Raw genomic sequence first — 16,681 nt, 5'->3', positions numbered from 1 at the left:
AATTACAGCCATGTGATCGTACACCATAGGAAAAATTGAATGCAGGGCATAGAAGAAATTTTTTTTGGTACTTTTTTTTCAGTTTGTGTCTGACTTTTTTTAAACACAGCATGCTGATGCAATGCTGTTTTGTTTCAGGCATTTTTCAATCTCTTTCTCTACAGGGAAAAAAGCCTAAAAGAACACCATCCACGCATTTATTTTTTGTTAAAAAAATGGCCACTAATAATAAACACCCTAAAAACCACATGTGGTATGCAAAAACTGCAGTAGTTTTCATGTAGTTTTTTTTTTAGCAGTAAAAAAAACACTGCAAATTTGTGTGTGATGGGAGATAAAATAAGTACAAATTCTAATTTAATCAAATCCTGTCAATAGAATGTAATATAACATTGATTATAAAAAACAATGACAGAAACTCTTGAACCAAAGGTCCAGCCTGACTAAATAAATAAGAGTGCCCATATACCTCCCATTATCTAGCTTCATTTGTTAACAGTCTGCGTAAACAAGATATCAGTGTAAAAGTAACACAGTGCTTCTTTGCTTGAAAAGCATTACCAGCAGAAGCTGCATAGTATGAACCAATAATTAAATTTATTATATTTATTTTCTATTTTTTTATGTTTTAGTGGTTTTGACTATGTAATAAAATTTAAATCTATAACATTTTCATCTTTGCACAATGTAAAGTATGCTTTGATTATTAATAAGTACCAGATCAAAGCCCATCCTTTTAGATCAAGTATGTATAAATAATTACAGTTCCTGATTTTATAGTTTAGATGAGTGTGTGGGAACAGATGGAAGGTTAGATATTCTTGCAGGGAACACTGTGCACAATGAACATCTCCTTATCATGCAATAACAGCACTCTACCTGAATCAAAACCAATAAATCCTACACAACATTGCTTCTTTTTTCCTATAGAAATCCAAAAATAGCCAGTGCAAAATAAAATTATTTGTTTTACCTGTGATGATGCTTAAAGGATTGTGAAAAAAGTAACAATCTGTCATTAAGATATCAGGGACAAGTGGCTAGGACTGGGACATCAGTAATTGTCTCTTACTTCCAGAAAGGTTGTTTTCTTGCTTCTCATTTCCATTTTTATTATTTCATACTCACTTTTAGCTGTCGCCGGATTCTGTCAATAAAGAACTGCCAGCAATTCTCTCTTGAGTCCGGGAGGCCAAGGGCACGCAGCTCCATCCTGGCTGAAGAGACGATAGTGTCCATCTCCTCCTCACTAAAAAGATCTGGGATGTCACCTGCATAGAACGTATATATACAACATATATGTACCATTACTTAAATGGAATGTGTCACCAATAATTTTTTATTTAAAACCAGATAATGACACGTATTCTGTTTTGTAATCTGTATTTATTTTCTGATGATAGATTTTTTTATTCTATTTTCTGAACATGATTATGGAGGCCATTATGGGGGCCATCTTGCCAGCATTCAGATATATTCTTTACTGCAGCCACCATTGACTATGGACAAAATGGACAGGTGCAGATACAGCTGAGCTAACCTTGATGGTTAACACTAGAGATGAGCGAATAATTGAAAAGTTCGATTTGGCTGATTCGCTGAATTTTACCCAAAAAATTAGCTTTGTGACTAATTACTTCATCACGAAGCGCATTTTTTTGTAAGTAGTAGGTGCAAAGACAGGGAGCTGCGATAGCACCGCCCCCATTATTGTACCTCTCAGATGCCACGTTCATACATGATCGCGGCATTTGAGTGTAAAAACAGTGTAAAATTAACAATAAAAATCTTGCTTGAAGATTTGGAGCGAAATCTCACGCGGCGCGAGATTACGTCACGCTGACCGGTGTGGTGAATTTCGGCCGAGATCTTCAATCAAGATGGAGGCTGGCGGCCCGTCGCAAGCAAATGGAGGAGGTAAGTTAGAATTTTTTTATTTTTTACACTATTTCAGGCTAAATCGATTCGCTGACACGAAGCACGAGGAAATTTGGCTTCGAGGCAAATCGAATTGATCCTGAAATTCGGATCGAATTCCACTTAGTGGGATTCAATTCGCTCATCTCTAGTTAACACATTAAGTAAAGAATGGCAAGAAAATGATAACCAACTTTTCAATGGATTTCGATAGCTTTTGTCACAAGATAACCAAGATAACACTGTGCCATGTGTTATCAGAGTCAATTTTAGCTCGGCTACATCTGTATATGCACACAGATATAGAGATGAGCAAATTTCTTGAAATTCGTTTCGAATCCAATTTGGCAAATTAAAAAAAAAGGTTGATTCATGTACCTGTTGATTCTATCTGAATCATATATAGTCCAATTGCCATGAAAGTTGGTATCTAACTATCTCTGGTCTCCTAGAACTTTCATTTTTTTCTGGAAAGACTCTAGGACACAACAGAGAGAGATAATATGATACTCATGGTTTCTAGGCAATATATATGCCTGTGGGATACTCTTTCTCATTGTGAAGAGTGCCTAGTATGTGTATTCAAATTAGCTTTCCTAAGCCTATCTGATGCCAGCAGATGTAAGATGTGCTAATTTTCATATATTATTCCCAGATACTCAGAGGAGCGTTAACTGGCTTATGATACTATTCATGCATACTTGGCGCCCTGCATAAGGAGAATAAGTAACCCAACCAAGGCCTCTCAGGCAGCAAAATTTTCCTTGCTCAGCTCTGCTAAAAGGGTAGTTATACAGAAAGAGCTGGGTTCCATCCAGTTTTCCTTTCGTTTTGGATATAAGACTAGCTTTTATGTTTCTTTTCCAGAGAAGCATTATGTGGGGACAAAAGCACAGCAATAGATTAAATAATCTTGTGAAAAAGCAGTGATTGAACAGTTTGAGGCTACCACCAGGGGATACATTTTATTATGAAAAAGCACTGATTGAACACTTTGGGGCTACCATCAAAAACGTAGTGGATAAAAAAATTGTAGAAAATTAATCTATGAAGCACAAGCATTGGCGATAGCTAAAAAATCTTATTATGAAAACACACTAATTAAACAGTTTGAGGCTACCACCCAAAAAATAGTACATAAGGCCGAATGCACACGGCCGTGTTCCGCGGCCGAGAGCGGTCCGTGGTATGCCGGACTGGATTCCTGTTCAGAGCAGGAGCGCACAGCGTCATTGGTTGCTATGACGTCGTGCACTTCATGTCGCCGCTGCACTACAGTAATACAGCAAAAGTTACTCTACATTACTGTAGAGATGCCAGAAAGCATACACTAGGGCCTGCTTCACCTGTATGAATGATACCACAATTTACGATATAACAAAGAATTTCTCAGCTATAATTCTACAAAAAAATAATCTCTAGATCTTTCTACAAATTACTGTAGGTAAGTGCGACCATAGGAACTCTTCTAAAATGTCATGCCTGAAAGTATTTGCTTCTTTTTCTTATGAATTTTTACTCACTGTCTTTAATTGTATTTTTTTAAATAATGTATTAGAAAAACTGATCACAGACTTCTTTTCAAACAAGTGGAGATAAAAACCTATTGAAAAAAATAAATCCATAATAAACGGAATTATTGCTGATTGCAACTCATTATGTTAAGCAGCTTGTTTGTCTTGTGTCACAGGGGTGACTTGACAGCGCCTATTACAAATCTGTACAAATGACCTTTCACACGAGCTGATGAAGCCTATTCAAGCCCCAATGCCCTGCGCTCATTTAAAATGTGTTATTTCTGAACTGTTTTGATCATGAATGTATTTAGACTTTTTTTTACCCATCCTGTTTTCCTCATTTCTGGTCTCCATTATTTAAAGGCATGGAACACATTATAATAATTTGAATATATTTAATTTCTTAAAATATAAAAAAAATCTGAATGTCACCTGACCCCTAAAAATATGATAAAAGTGTCTGCATATAATATGTACAGAATTTCAAAGTTTATATATAGACACTAGTCTATATATGCATAGCCAGTGAAAAATCCAAGTTTCTTTCCTTAAAGGGGTATTCCCATCTCAGACAATGGGGGCATATTGCTAGGATATGCCCCCATTGTCTTGAAGGTGTGGGTCCCACCACTGGGACCAGCACCTACACTGAGAACGGAGGAGGGCACACTGCACATGAGCAGCCGCCCACCCGTTCATTTCTATGGGGCCACCAACAATAGTCAAGCGCTGGCTCAACTATTTTCGTTGGCTCCATAGAAAGGAACGGGAGCAGTGGCCGCGCAAGTGCGGTGCGACCCAATTCTGTACTATAGGAAGAGTGGTTGGTGGTGGCCGGACCCGGGTCATCCAGCCTCCACCTTCCCCGCTCCGTTCTCATTTTAGGTGTGGGAGGTGGGACCTGCACCTATCAGACAATGGGGACATATCCTAGCGATAAGTACCCATTGTCTCAGATAGGAAAACACCTTTAAATCTGAATTTTCACCTTTGTCCTTGTTTAAATCAAGGCTAAAACTACGGTATTCCTGGAATTCCTGGACAGTCTGTAAAAATAGACTGTGTTTTTTTTTTTTTACTGGATCATTTTGTGCAAGTTATTATGACTGTAATTACTATTATTGAACAAGTTACAATAATTGTTGCTCATGTTAATATCACTAATCCTCATGATTTGTTATGGCTTTTCAATTTGTCCTCAAAACCTGTTGGCTGTCCATGAAATTTGGAATACATTGTACAGAAAAAGAACAAAAAAAAACAACTGTATGACAACCTGGCTAAACTCATATATGATTGTTGGATTTATAAAGTATGTCTGATATGATCATAATTTTACCATACATGCATCTCAATTTAACAGACACATATTCTATATGCATATATTTATGGGTAATATTTCAAACAGGCTGCAGGATGTCTTATACAAAAAGAGAAACGCGGGAATTTATCATCGGATTTATCACTGGATTTATTGTAGATGTTTCTTGACATCACAAATTGTTGTGCATGTGTCATTTTCTGCAAAAATTATCAACTTTTCCCATTTTACAATGCTCTCTCCATTTTTATAACATGGGTCGGGCTTGTTAGGAGGGGAGTGGCCTCCACAGCCCAACAGATTTACTATTGTTACTACCAGACACTGGTCTCAATTATTGCTCAAAATCTACTCCAGCTTATAACTGGCATAGATTTGGTTTTCTGAGGCATGAACTACTAGAAAATGCTCCAAATATTAAGAGACCTAAGCCTCAGTCTTGAAGTATCTGACTCCTTGCCCGTATAAAACGCTAGTCTTAATAAATCGTCCCCTAAGTTCTTACTCTCTACTACAAAGATGAATAAACACTTTACTATGTAGTGGGGGTTTTCTCCAGTGTGATTTTTCCCTGAAAAATCAAGCATAAATCCCATAGTGTGAAACTGGTGTATAGCCAGAAGGGTAAAAAAGCAGAGGTTAACATAAGATAATAAGGGAAGGTGCTCACCTTCCACAATAACTGAATAAGCAAACATAAATCCAATTTCTTAAAGGGAATCTGCCACCAGTTTTAAGCTGCTAGGTTCTCTAACAGCTCCAGTACATGCCAATGAATCCCCATATTCATAAGCTCATGGCTCTCTTATATTTTGATAGTTCACACTTTTTCGGGCATGGCAATATGTAATATGTTTGTTATTGTTTGTAAATTTTATATGTAAAATTGGGAAAGGGAGCGGTTTAAACTTTTTGTATTTTTTTTTACTTTTTTTTTATTTATTTACTATTAGCCGCCTTAGGGGCTAGAACCCTTGTCCTATTCACCCTAATATATCTCTATTAGTGTGAATAGGACTTAACACTCTCCCTGCTGTCCTGTGCATAGTACACACAGCAGCAGGGAGCGTACCATGGCAGCCAGGGCTTCAGTAGAGACCTGGCTGCCATGGTAAGAGATCGTAGCCGCAGGATTACACTGCTGGGGCTCTAATCGGAACTGCCACCAATGAAGAGGGGGGAGGGGACCCTGTGGCCACTGCCACCAATGATACTAATACTTGGGGGGGCACTGCGCCACCAATGGTTAGAATTTATAATACTGGGGGGGCGCACTGCGCCACCAATGAATGTAATTAACACATTAATTCAAGTATAGGAGGCAGCGGGTGCCGGCGGCGGTATCACATACCCGTCACCCGACCTCAATAACAGGGCATGTGATCCGCCGAACCGCGGCAATTAATTAATTTCCGCGGTTCGGCGGATCGCATGCTCTGTTATTGAGGCCGGGTATGTGATACCGCCGTCAGCACTCGCTGCCTCCTATACTTGAATTAATTACATTCATTGGTGGTGCAGTGGCCACAGCCGCTCCCCTTCTCCTCCCTGCTATCTCCCTATTGGTGGCAGTGGCAGCTGCGTCACAGTTGAGAGGGAGGGAGGGACTCCTTCCTTCTCCACTGTGCTAGTGAAGAGAACATGGTAGGTGCTAAGAGCGGCGCATGCCATGTTCTCTATTAGGCTGCGCAGTTTTCTCTCCGGCCAAAAATACTGATCACTTGCTGGAATGCCGGATCCAGCATTAATTTACATTGAAGTGTATTAGCGCCGGATCCGGCATTAAGTGTTTTGGCAAAACAGATCCGGCGCATGCGTAGACCTTTAAAAATGGGGAAAAAAAATTATACCGGATCCGTTTTTTACCGGAGAGACGGATCCGGTATTTTAATGCATTTGTCAGATGGATCCACATCCGGATGCGTCTGACAAATGCCATCAGTTCGCTGCCGAATTGCTGGATGCAGCAGGCAGTTCTGGCGACGGAACTGCCTGCCGGAATCCTCTGCCGCAAGTGTGAAAGTACCCTTAGTATCGGGGGAGGAGAAAACCAGAAGCTGTCAGAAGCTCATGAATATCAGGACTCGTTCAGCATGCGTTGGAGCTGTTTAGCACATGATTTTAGCAAAATGGCTGGGTAAATTGAAGAAAAAGTGACACAGTATTTTGCTAAGGGGATCTGTCACTAGTTTATATTGCCCTTAGGACACCATAAAACTGGTGACAGGTTCTTTTTAAGTACAGCGCAGCAGGTGCCACAGGTGTCGCCCCCAGGAGGCTCTTGGGTCCCTCAGGATGTAAGAGTTACCAGGCACTAGTGTTATCACACATTTTGGGGATGAAGCCTCCATTTCACATTTACAAGTATTACACTAAGGGCTCATGCACACGGCCATTGCTGTTTTTGAAGTCCGCAAACTGCGAATCTACAAAACACGAATACTGTCCATGTGCATTCCCCATTTTGTGGAACAGAACATCCTGCCCTCTTTAGAACTGTGCTAGAATAGGACATAGTCTATTTTTTTGTAGTGAATGGGTGCGCATCCCACCCGCACAAAATGTGGACAAAAAAACACGGCCGTGTACATAAGCCCTTATCCTGTAAATCTGAAGGAGTTTATCCTTGAAACATGTTATTATCAGAAAAATTAGTTAGGTGTTGCAGTCATAATATAGTCTTGATGCTCTCAAAAAGAGAAACAATATAAAATATCTTAAGATGATACCTTTTAATGGCGAACTAAAATTTTTGTTCGCCATTAAAAGGTATCAAATTACAATATTTTATATTGTTTCTCTTATTGAGAGCATCAAGACTTCTCACTACTGGCTAACACGGTACCAAAGCTTTTTATTTTAGTCATAATATAGACATGCTATGTATTACTGCCCTCTGAAAATGGCTTTAGGTCTCCCTCAAACACACATCTTTGCATAATTCTTGAACATTTGTAAAAAAAAAAAAATACTGTTTTAAATGGCATTATTTACAAGCATTTTAAAACATTTAATGTTTCTGACATTTTTTCAAGTCTTATAGAGACACCCATGAGCAAAATACTAGATCAAAAATTACCATGCACAAAGCATTCAAAAATTTGCAAAAAATCATCCATAAACAATAATGCTCTGTATGTAGACTTTTCTATACGCTACTATAGTCATTAAAGTAAATTCTAGTTGCTGTGTATTAGACCTAAAATATACTGTTGAAAATTGCAGCAAAATGGCGCCAAAAAATAATACAAAGATGCAAAATGCTATGTGTAAATCACTCACCTGCACCCCCTACTCCAGTCAGGTACTTTGGCTTTGTTCGCTAACCTTCAGGCCCATGTCTTATTTACTTCTAGCTGGGTTATGGATAGGGTCACATATACCGCTACAGCCAATGACTTGCCTCAGTAGTGATGTGTCTCCAAGTGGCACATCACCCAATAGTGACGTCATAACTGAGGCCAGTCATTGGTTGCATGCTGCGGTGTATATGACCTTGTCCAGAAGTAAACAGGCTGGTGACTGGAAGATCGCCAAATGGAGGAAGGGTGCCAGAGCGACGGGGAGCAGGTAAGCATGATTTTTTCATTGGGTACTGTGTACTCCAGGGTCTAGTTTTAAAGGGCCATAATCAAAACCCTTTTAAAGAGATTCTCCACCTAAACATGACATACCCAAACTCGACCTGAATAATTCAGATTAAATTATGTGGAGAATCTCTTCAGACCTTGACTTTGAGGTTTAAAATAAAAATGGCTTAAATTAGTCCAAGCAACTATGTAAATTTTTCTAAAGTTCTTCATTGTACCTGATGCCAGCATGTCATTGATGAGAACAAGGAATCTTTCATCGGGAATCTGTGCATCTGTGTGGAGGAAGACTGTCCCAATATTCTTGATCCCTACTTTAAAGTATAATGTGGCGATATCACTCTGCAGAAAGAGACCAAATGTCAGGACGATGTGTAAAATGTGTGAAATATGACTAAAACTTGTCAATATAGGGCTATTTGAGACCCAGGTGAATGGGAGCTGAACTGTAGTATTCCAACAGACCATAACAGTGAATGGAGCCTGTAAATAATTTACAGTGTTGAGGCTGCTGCAAGCGGCTGATTGGTGTGGATATTGATGATCTATACAGAGGATAGGTCACCAATATCGAAGTCCCATAATAATATGGCAAACGCTAATATTGTTCTCCCAAGAAAATGTAAACAGATAGAAAGCAAGTCATAAGCAGTCCAAACTTTAAAGGGGTTGTTCATCTTCAAGGAAGCCTTTCTGCCAGACCCCTCCCATCATACCTTTTCCCCACCGCTGGGTTCTGGTTTCGATCCCCCCGCTGGCAATGCCTTGCTTTGCTCTCCACTTGTCAACATCTTGTTTGACGTGAGTCATGTGGCTGTTGCAGCTAATAACTGGCCACAGCGGTGATGTGTTTCCGATATGCCATATCACTGGGTCACGTGACAGATGGAGGACACATCACCTCTGCAGCCAGTCATTGGATGTTGACATGCAGAGACCGGAATGAGGCAGCGGTGGTGGGACTGAAGGAGCCGGAAACCAGCGGCAGGGAGGAGGTAAGTATGTTTCCCTCTGTAGGTCCAGCCATGTGGGGGGGAGTTCTGTCAGAAATGCCCCCTGAAGATATACAACCCCTTTAATCTTTTAGACTCTGTTTGCCTTACTAAAGTGAATAGATCTCATAAGGGATACATTCGAATACCATTTTCAGGTATTCATGCATATCCCCCTGGTGGAAAGCTCATTGTGATATGAAGGCCCTTTAGACTTTTTTCTTTTTCTTTTGCCACCACATCCCTGGCGTTGTCTACACCGATATTGAGTAAATGTAAAAAATTGGGCACACACCACAATTTTAGAACAGTTTACATCAGAGCTCTGGTATATTTTTCTTAGTAAATCTCTCCTACTGTCTTTAGCTTCCATACAAACACCGACCATTGTGCAGCAAAGCAAAACACTGTCAACAAAGACTTGCTGGTTAAACACTGTCTAGTAACAAAGTTACCGTTTCAATGGGTAAGTTGGCTACCATGGCAACCACAGTATCCCCACCGTCAGCTAGAGCAGACCTTTCCGCAATTAAGGATGAGTTAAGAAACTGGTTTTATTGTTTACTATAATTGTGGCGCTGCTTCTTCTGCATTGACCTGCAAGTTGTTTTGAAACTACAATATTTGCAAATGGATAATTAAGCAAAGAATTCGTTTGAGCCATTGTTTACTCAGTTGACGTCTCATTGCCATCATTTTAATTGTGTTAAAGTGCTGGAAATTGCACAGTTTACGAAGCACATAATGAGGAGACAGCGCGTTCACCTGTTTGGTACCTGAAAAGTCTTACAAAGTACTATTTACTGGTCCAAAGGATGAGGACTATTACTGTGTCATTGTTTTAATATGTGAGTTGCATGTCAAGTGAATTATTAGTTATACGGAATGTAGCTGCAAAAATCAAACAGGAAACTGCAAGGCTCTTAGTCCAGGTTGAATGTTGCTGGTTGATTGAAATATTCAGTAAAGCCCCTTTGTAAAGCCACACTGTGCAAGCAGGCAAATGGAGGCAAACAGTAGCATACATAGCAAAGCTTAAATTGCGTTGGGCGCTTGATTTTGCCACCAACAGAGGGGATTCAAGCTTGTTTGCCCCTCCACAACCTTGCCATGACCCTTGGGTCAATTCTTGTCACGGTCCCTCAGGTGACTGGTGTCAGGAGATCAGAGAGACTGGCTGAGCATGAATCTAACAGACTCCTTGATTTCTCTTTATTCAGTGTTTATAGGGTTAATGACTACTTCCCTTTTCTCAGTTGTTGCTCAGTGGTCATCACTTCTACCCTTTATAGTCTGACCCCACCTTTCTGACTATGCGGTAGATAGCTTCATTTGGGTTTGGCTGAGCTGCTGTGAGGTCGTCTCTAGTGTTCCTGTTCTTCCATCTCTGCAGAAGTTAAGTGTCGTGTTTGTTTGTATTTGTTATATTCCCTGTTGTTGTATCTGGGCCTGAGGCAGAGACTTCATTCGTCCATCTGGGGAGGAACGGGTTGTCTCTGGTCCTAAACGTATTCCAGGGCCTTATAGGGAAATCAGGGCCTAGGTATACTGCATATGAATATTCCTACCTTTAAGGTCTATTCATATTGATAGATAGTCAGGGCCCTGATTAGGGTTGTCTAGGAGGTGACCTGTTTCTTCCCTAGTTTCCAGGCACAGTTACTGTTCCCCTTCCCTCCTGTGTTCAGTGTGGAGTTTCCCCCCCACACTGATCATGACAATTCTCCACCCCCTTGCTTGTTAACAATGCAAATTTTTACTGGAGAGAAGAGATACATTATAATTGGATTGTGTTATATCTGTTAACCCCTATACTTAGTCTTGTTTGCTGCCATCTAGTGGCCATTCTTATATTTGGTTTTATATAAGTTATCTATGGTTGTATTCTTTATATCATTCATCTTGTTGCTCCTCCTCTTCTGTGAGCTCATACCCTGTTTCCTGTAGTCTTCCTGTTTGTCAGAGATGCATCACAATTCTGAAGAGATGATTTTCCTTTATCTCTATCATCATTTCTCAAGGTACATTAATAAGTAATCTAAAGGCATATCCATTGCATCTCCCTCACTGGAATTCTACATACAACTGTTGTCGCTTGGGGAATGATTATAGCGAGTTCACTATCTTTCCTTGCTTGTACAAGAGATTGACGCTTACACTTATCAGAGACTTCTCTCACATACATTGGTGGCAGAATAAGGAGCCTTCTACAGGTCCCACCTCTCAGTACCAAAAGAGACTGTAACAACCATGGCTAAACCCGCTCTCCCCACATGTACTAATGGCAGCTGTATTGTTGCCTCTATGGCATATACACCTTTGACACCTTTTGTCATCTTACTGTCACGCCCTGTCCTGTGGGTGTTCTGAGGAGATCTGTCAGAGTTGCTGCACATGACTTGATCTGACAGTTTGTTTTGTTGTGGGTTTGAACTGAATCCCACCTCCTCCCAGGTGTTGTTTCTTTTGGTGGTTGGTGAGACTATTTATTCCTCCCTCTCCCTATAGCCTTTGCGGGTTATAGTTCTACCTTGTGTGAGCTCTGAAGTTTGGTGGATCGTCTGCTCCAACACATCTCTAGATAAGTCCTTTTCCCTTTTTCCTTCCGTGTCTGTTTTTACTAGGCCTCTAGGGAGACGCTAGCTCCTTCTGTTGTTGAAGGAGCTGGGTGTCTCTTTCCCTCTCCCCTACAGCTGAGGGTTTGGTTCAGTGTGTTTTAGTCTTAGGTATGTGGGCATGTGCATATCTACCATCGAGATATGCACATGGGCATAGCAGCTGAGAGAAAGTGTTTTAGGGATTGCTACGAGGTGACCCCTTTGTTCCCTAGCATTTGGGGCCTAGTCAGTTGTTTTGTTTGTTTTGGCGTGTTCTGTTTCCTTCCCTTATCTTACCTACCGTGACACTTACTGCTCCCATTCATGGAGTGCAAAATTTATGCAATGCATTGACAAATGTCTTGGATACTTAGAGGACCTCTCTGCATGTTTCTTGGTCTGGCATCGTCCTAGTCTACCTAGATATTCTGTGTGAATTTTCTGCATTACATTAATTAAACAGTTTAATAAAATCTTACCCGGAGATCATTGATGCTATAACCTTTACGAAGGGTTATTTGGAAAACTTCAAGCGAACTAAGAAATGCTGCTAAGCGACACAAGCTTTGCTTGCCACTACCTCCAACTCCAATCAGTAGAGCATTTCCATATGGGAACTCCAAAATTCGACTAATGCGACAGCTAAAATTGAGATAAAAAGGAACGATCATCAATTTTTAGGCACATTTCAATGAAAACTGTGCTATGTTAAGGTGAATCTGTCAGCTCCAAAACACTATACACCGTTTACTCTAGTTTGGGGGGGAGGGGTTTTATAGCTGACAGATTACCTTTATGACTGAGGTGTATTAGTAACTCAACACAGATGGCTTTGACACCAACCAATCTCCAAACTCTTGGGGAGATCCAACAATGTTTTTGAAAGATAAAAGTCTGGGGTCACACATTAAACTTGTATGAACCATCAGCATGTCTATTCCCAGATTCCTAGAAAAAGAAGATGGCGTTTGGAAGTATTAGATGGTGGATATCTATACAGCGCAGCAAATGACTGATTACCCACCCAATAGGTTTTTATGAACATCAAAAGGTGGTGGAGCAGGTCCTGAAAGTCCTATCTTGGCCAATCAGAGAACTCTGTCCCACCGCTGAAATGACAGATTCTCTGTTTACATTCAGTTTGAGCTTCCGGCTACACATAGATTTCAATTACCAAGGGACAGTTGCAGTCCATTGTTGCATCAAACTATAGAACGTCTGTGTGTACCTAAGCTCAAGACTACCCTTTGGACTTGCTAGCACTGAAACATGGGTCCATGAGCTAGGGTATTCCAGGATTTGCCATTGTTTAGACATCTGGGTTGTTTAGGGAACTTCCATAGAAGTGAATTGAGAAAACTGCACATGCATGGCCACCTCTTTATTCACAGTGGCCATGTCACCAAGCAGGGATCCCGTTTCTAGAGACAAGTGCAGGTCCCAGAGCTTATAAATGACACTTTGATTTTCTCAATGGCCATTTTTCTCGACAGGCCTACTTAACCACCACAACAAGCCATATAAAATAATTTTTACATTTAATTTGGTAAATAAATATTGAGTTATTATTCGGACCCAACATAATTCAAGAAAAATCAATGAAAGGGGTTATAGCTATGTGTATTCAGGGCATTCATAATCGATTATCTGTTGCTGCAGCTGTAAAACTCCATGATCCATGTAGTTATTGGGTGTACATGGAAGGGTTTGTATATTGGAGAGAAATGATGAAATAGTCTCAATGGTAAGTTCAAACAGATTAGTATAAGAATATTAGCTTTATTATTTTTTTTATAACTTATTTTTTTTAAATGATGAACTAATATTGTACAATGGGCTGATACTGTATGATCACCACAAAATATATTATACTAAGCCATAGCAGTATACAGTAGAGTCAGATGTCTCGGTTGCAACAGAACAGATCTTTAAATTTTGCTGTGCAGCTCCCAAAAAGTTGAGGATGCTAAGTAACCTGCAAACATGACAATGCTAGATCATGCTTTCCTCAGTGAGGTTATCTTTTACATGTGCATTTCTCTACTCGCACTTTGCAGGATAGTAAGGTCGCCAGCCCTTCTGAAGAAAAAAGTTATGGGTAACCATATTTTTTAAATGTCTGCACAAGCTCGGGCGAGATAATGGGAAAGTTAATGGGGGAAGGGGGGGGGGGGGGAGATGGTGGATTTACCAAGGCAATTATCCCATTTTTTTGGGCATAATTATGCGGGAAAGTGTCTCTTTGCAGCTATAACTCCAAAACAGTACCTTCTATAGATGGGTGTTTCTGGTTTGGATGATATCCCTGCAAACTTTCAATCCTCTGTGGCAAAGCTAGCTATCATCATTAAAGGGGTTGTCCAGCCAATATATTTTTGTAAACAAGCTCAGAATCCCATGCTGCTCACGCTCTGGCGATTCCTGGGTTCACTGATGGTTCATGCTTTCTGATCCCTATCAACACCCAGGAAATGACTATTCAGTCAATCACTGGCTGAGGAGGGTCACTGCTACTTCCAGTGATTGACTGAGCAGTCATTTCCTATGTGTGGAATGAGACCAAGAAACATAAGGGGAACCATGAAGCTGTTTGGACAACCCCGTTTAAGCTACAAACATACAGTGATTGTAGCCGAAAAGATTTTGCAAGCAATGCTTAGAATTAGTCAGCTAAGCAGGTTATTTAAGTATTCCTGGATTCCAGGTGGAAATACTGTAACATTTTGTCTGTGGGTCCTATGTGTACAACAATCTGACAATGTAGTCCTGGGATCAAAAAAATGTGCATTCACAGTTTTTGTAAAGCTTGGAGCAGTAGGGCAGACTAATAGAGAATCATCTGTACCATACATCTCAAATTTCTGGAACTAATAAGAGAAAAATCCTGACGAAGACATCTTATTCCGTTAAGCCAGTTCTCTCCACTCTGCACTAATGATGGGCAATCACCCCAAAAAGGCTGTCTGTGGATGAGGTACTGACTTAGCTATAAAGTTATGTCCCAAGGACTGTTTAAAATGTTAGACATTGACTTATAGAATAGCTACCCTGCTTTAGAAGCAAAACTTTATTTTCTTGGAAAGAGAGCCAATTTGCATAAGGTATAAATGTAACAGTAACTGCTCTGTACAATTTCCAGTGTACAAATCTATGTCCAACATACAAGTTTTAGAATAATTTCCCATAAAAAAAAATAACTCACATGTGTTTAATAGCTTCTTCAAACAAAACCAAGTTCATTGCAGCGTGGATTTCATTATAGTGTTCCAGAGCATCTGTCAGAATTCTTGTCAGCTTTTCCCAGTCGGATATTGGGAAATACCGTGGTTCTCCAACACCATGAGCAAAGTGGCAATACACCAAAGGCTTATTGATGAACATGTGCTCATCCACACCCTGCAGGGTCAATAATAATATGAAGTGAGCGATTAGATGATGAAGATACTTGTGCTTTTGTTATCTCTTTCTGTGGTTTCAACTGGTGGCTCTACTCCCAGTATGCCTGTTTAGTGAGCGGCTGTCACAACAGCTGGTGAGCCACAGTTTGGAGGCCATCTGTTAATGTGAGTGCATCTACATTTTTATGTAAATGGACCAAAATGTGCAATTGGGGGCATCTAAGTTTCAGATGAAGTTTTCGCATTCCAAGGGCCATACGTTTTTTCAATTCACAATTTTTTTTTGGGGGGGGGGGGGCGAGATGTACTCTTTAATGTCACTATTTAATTTTACATACAGTATAATGCACTGTGAAACTTTAAAAATGTTTTGGCTTTTTTTTTACGGTGTTCACTATGCATTAAAAATGACGCGATGATTGCAGCAATACTAAATTGATATAGTTTTTATTATGTGTTGCTACTTGAAAAACATTAAAAACCTTTCTTAAAGGGGTTGTCCCACAAACAATATTCTAAATTTTTAAAATCAGCACATGGATCTGAATTATTTAGCATGTAATAAAATATTTAGCACAGCCACTAGTAATTCCATTAAATGTATCTGTGTAGCGCCACCTAAATGTTTGTTTTTTTGCCTTATTCCATTGTCCTGCTCACTGATATCGCCGCACATGCTTAGTTTCATCCTTAATTTGCCTCCTGAGTTGTGATAGGGAGAGCTGAGACACGACCCCTGAGCTGTGATAGGGAGAGCATGGACACGCCCCCTGAGCTGTGATAGGGAGAGCATGGACACGACCCCTGAGCTGCAGCAGAAAAGAAACTCCCTCCTTGAGCTACCAGCTTGATATAAATCTAGTAGAGCAATGAATGAGAAGATCTCTGGATCCATGGGAGGTACAGGGCTGGTTCTAGCTTTGTTATAAAGAGATTGTCATGTACGATGTAATGTCTGATTTTGATTTTTTTTACATTAGTTATGGGATAACCCATTTAAACAGAAATTGCATTGTGTACTGCCATATTCTGACACCCGCAACTTTTACTGGTAACAGAAGTCTGTGAGGCTCATTCTTTTGCGGAGTGACCTGCCATTTTTATTAGTGTTATTTTTGCGAAATAAATAACTAGATAAATAACTGTGATACCAGTTGTTTTTTTTAATAATTTTATTTTTACATAATAAATGGGAAAAGGGGTAAATGTTTATGTGTGTATAAAAAAATGTAAACATGTTTTTACATTTTTTAGTTCACTTAGAGGACTTGGACAACCTGTTGCTTGATCACTTGTAGTATACACTGCAATAGTTAGGTACTGCAGTGAATGGTCATTTTACTGATATT

The 16,681-nt window shown here is 40.0% G+C and overlaps 1 protein-coding gene across 1 annotated transcript in view; it reads right to left on the bottom strand.

The window, feature by feature from the left end:
- Nucleotides 1-16,681, bottom strand: part of LOC121008813 (dynein heavy chain 11, axonemal-like) — a 489,011-nt gene that overhangs the window by 238,813 nt on the left and 233,517 nt on the right. The window contains exons 51-54 of the mRNA XM_040441508.1: nt 15,137-15,330; nt 12,414-12,576; nt 8,564-8,687; nt 1,129-1,271 (exon numbers count right to left, since the gene is read on the bottom strand). Coding sequence (XP_040297442.1) covers nt 1,129-1,271; nt 8,564-8,687; nt 12,414-12,576; nt 15,137-15,330 — 624 coding nt within the window. The remainder of the gene's footprint in view (nt 1-1,128; nt 1,272-8,563; nt 8,688-12,413; nt 12,577-15,136; nt 15,331-16,681) is intronic.

The sequence above is a fragment of the Bufo bufo genome, chromosome 7, assembly GCF_905171765.1.
Source record: "Bufo bufo chromosome 7, aBufBuf1.1, whole genome shotgun sequence".
Classification (NCBI taxonomy): domain Eukaryota; kingdom Metazoa; phylum Chordata; class Amphibia; order Anura; family Bufonidae; genus Bufo; species Bufo bufo.
Note: the sequence above shows the minus strand (reverse complement) of the source record. Positions and strands in the feature narration are given on the sequence as shown.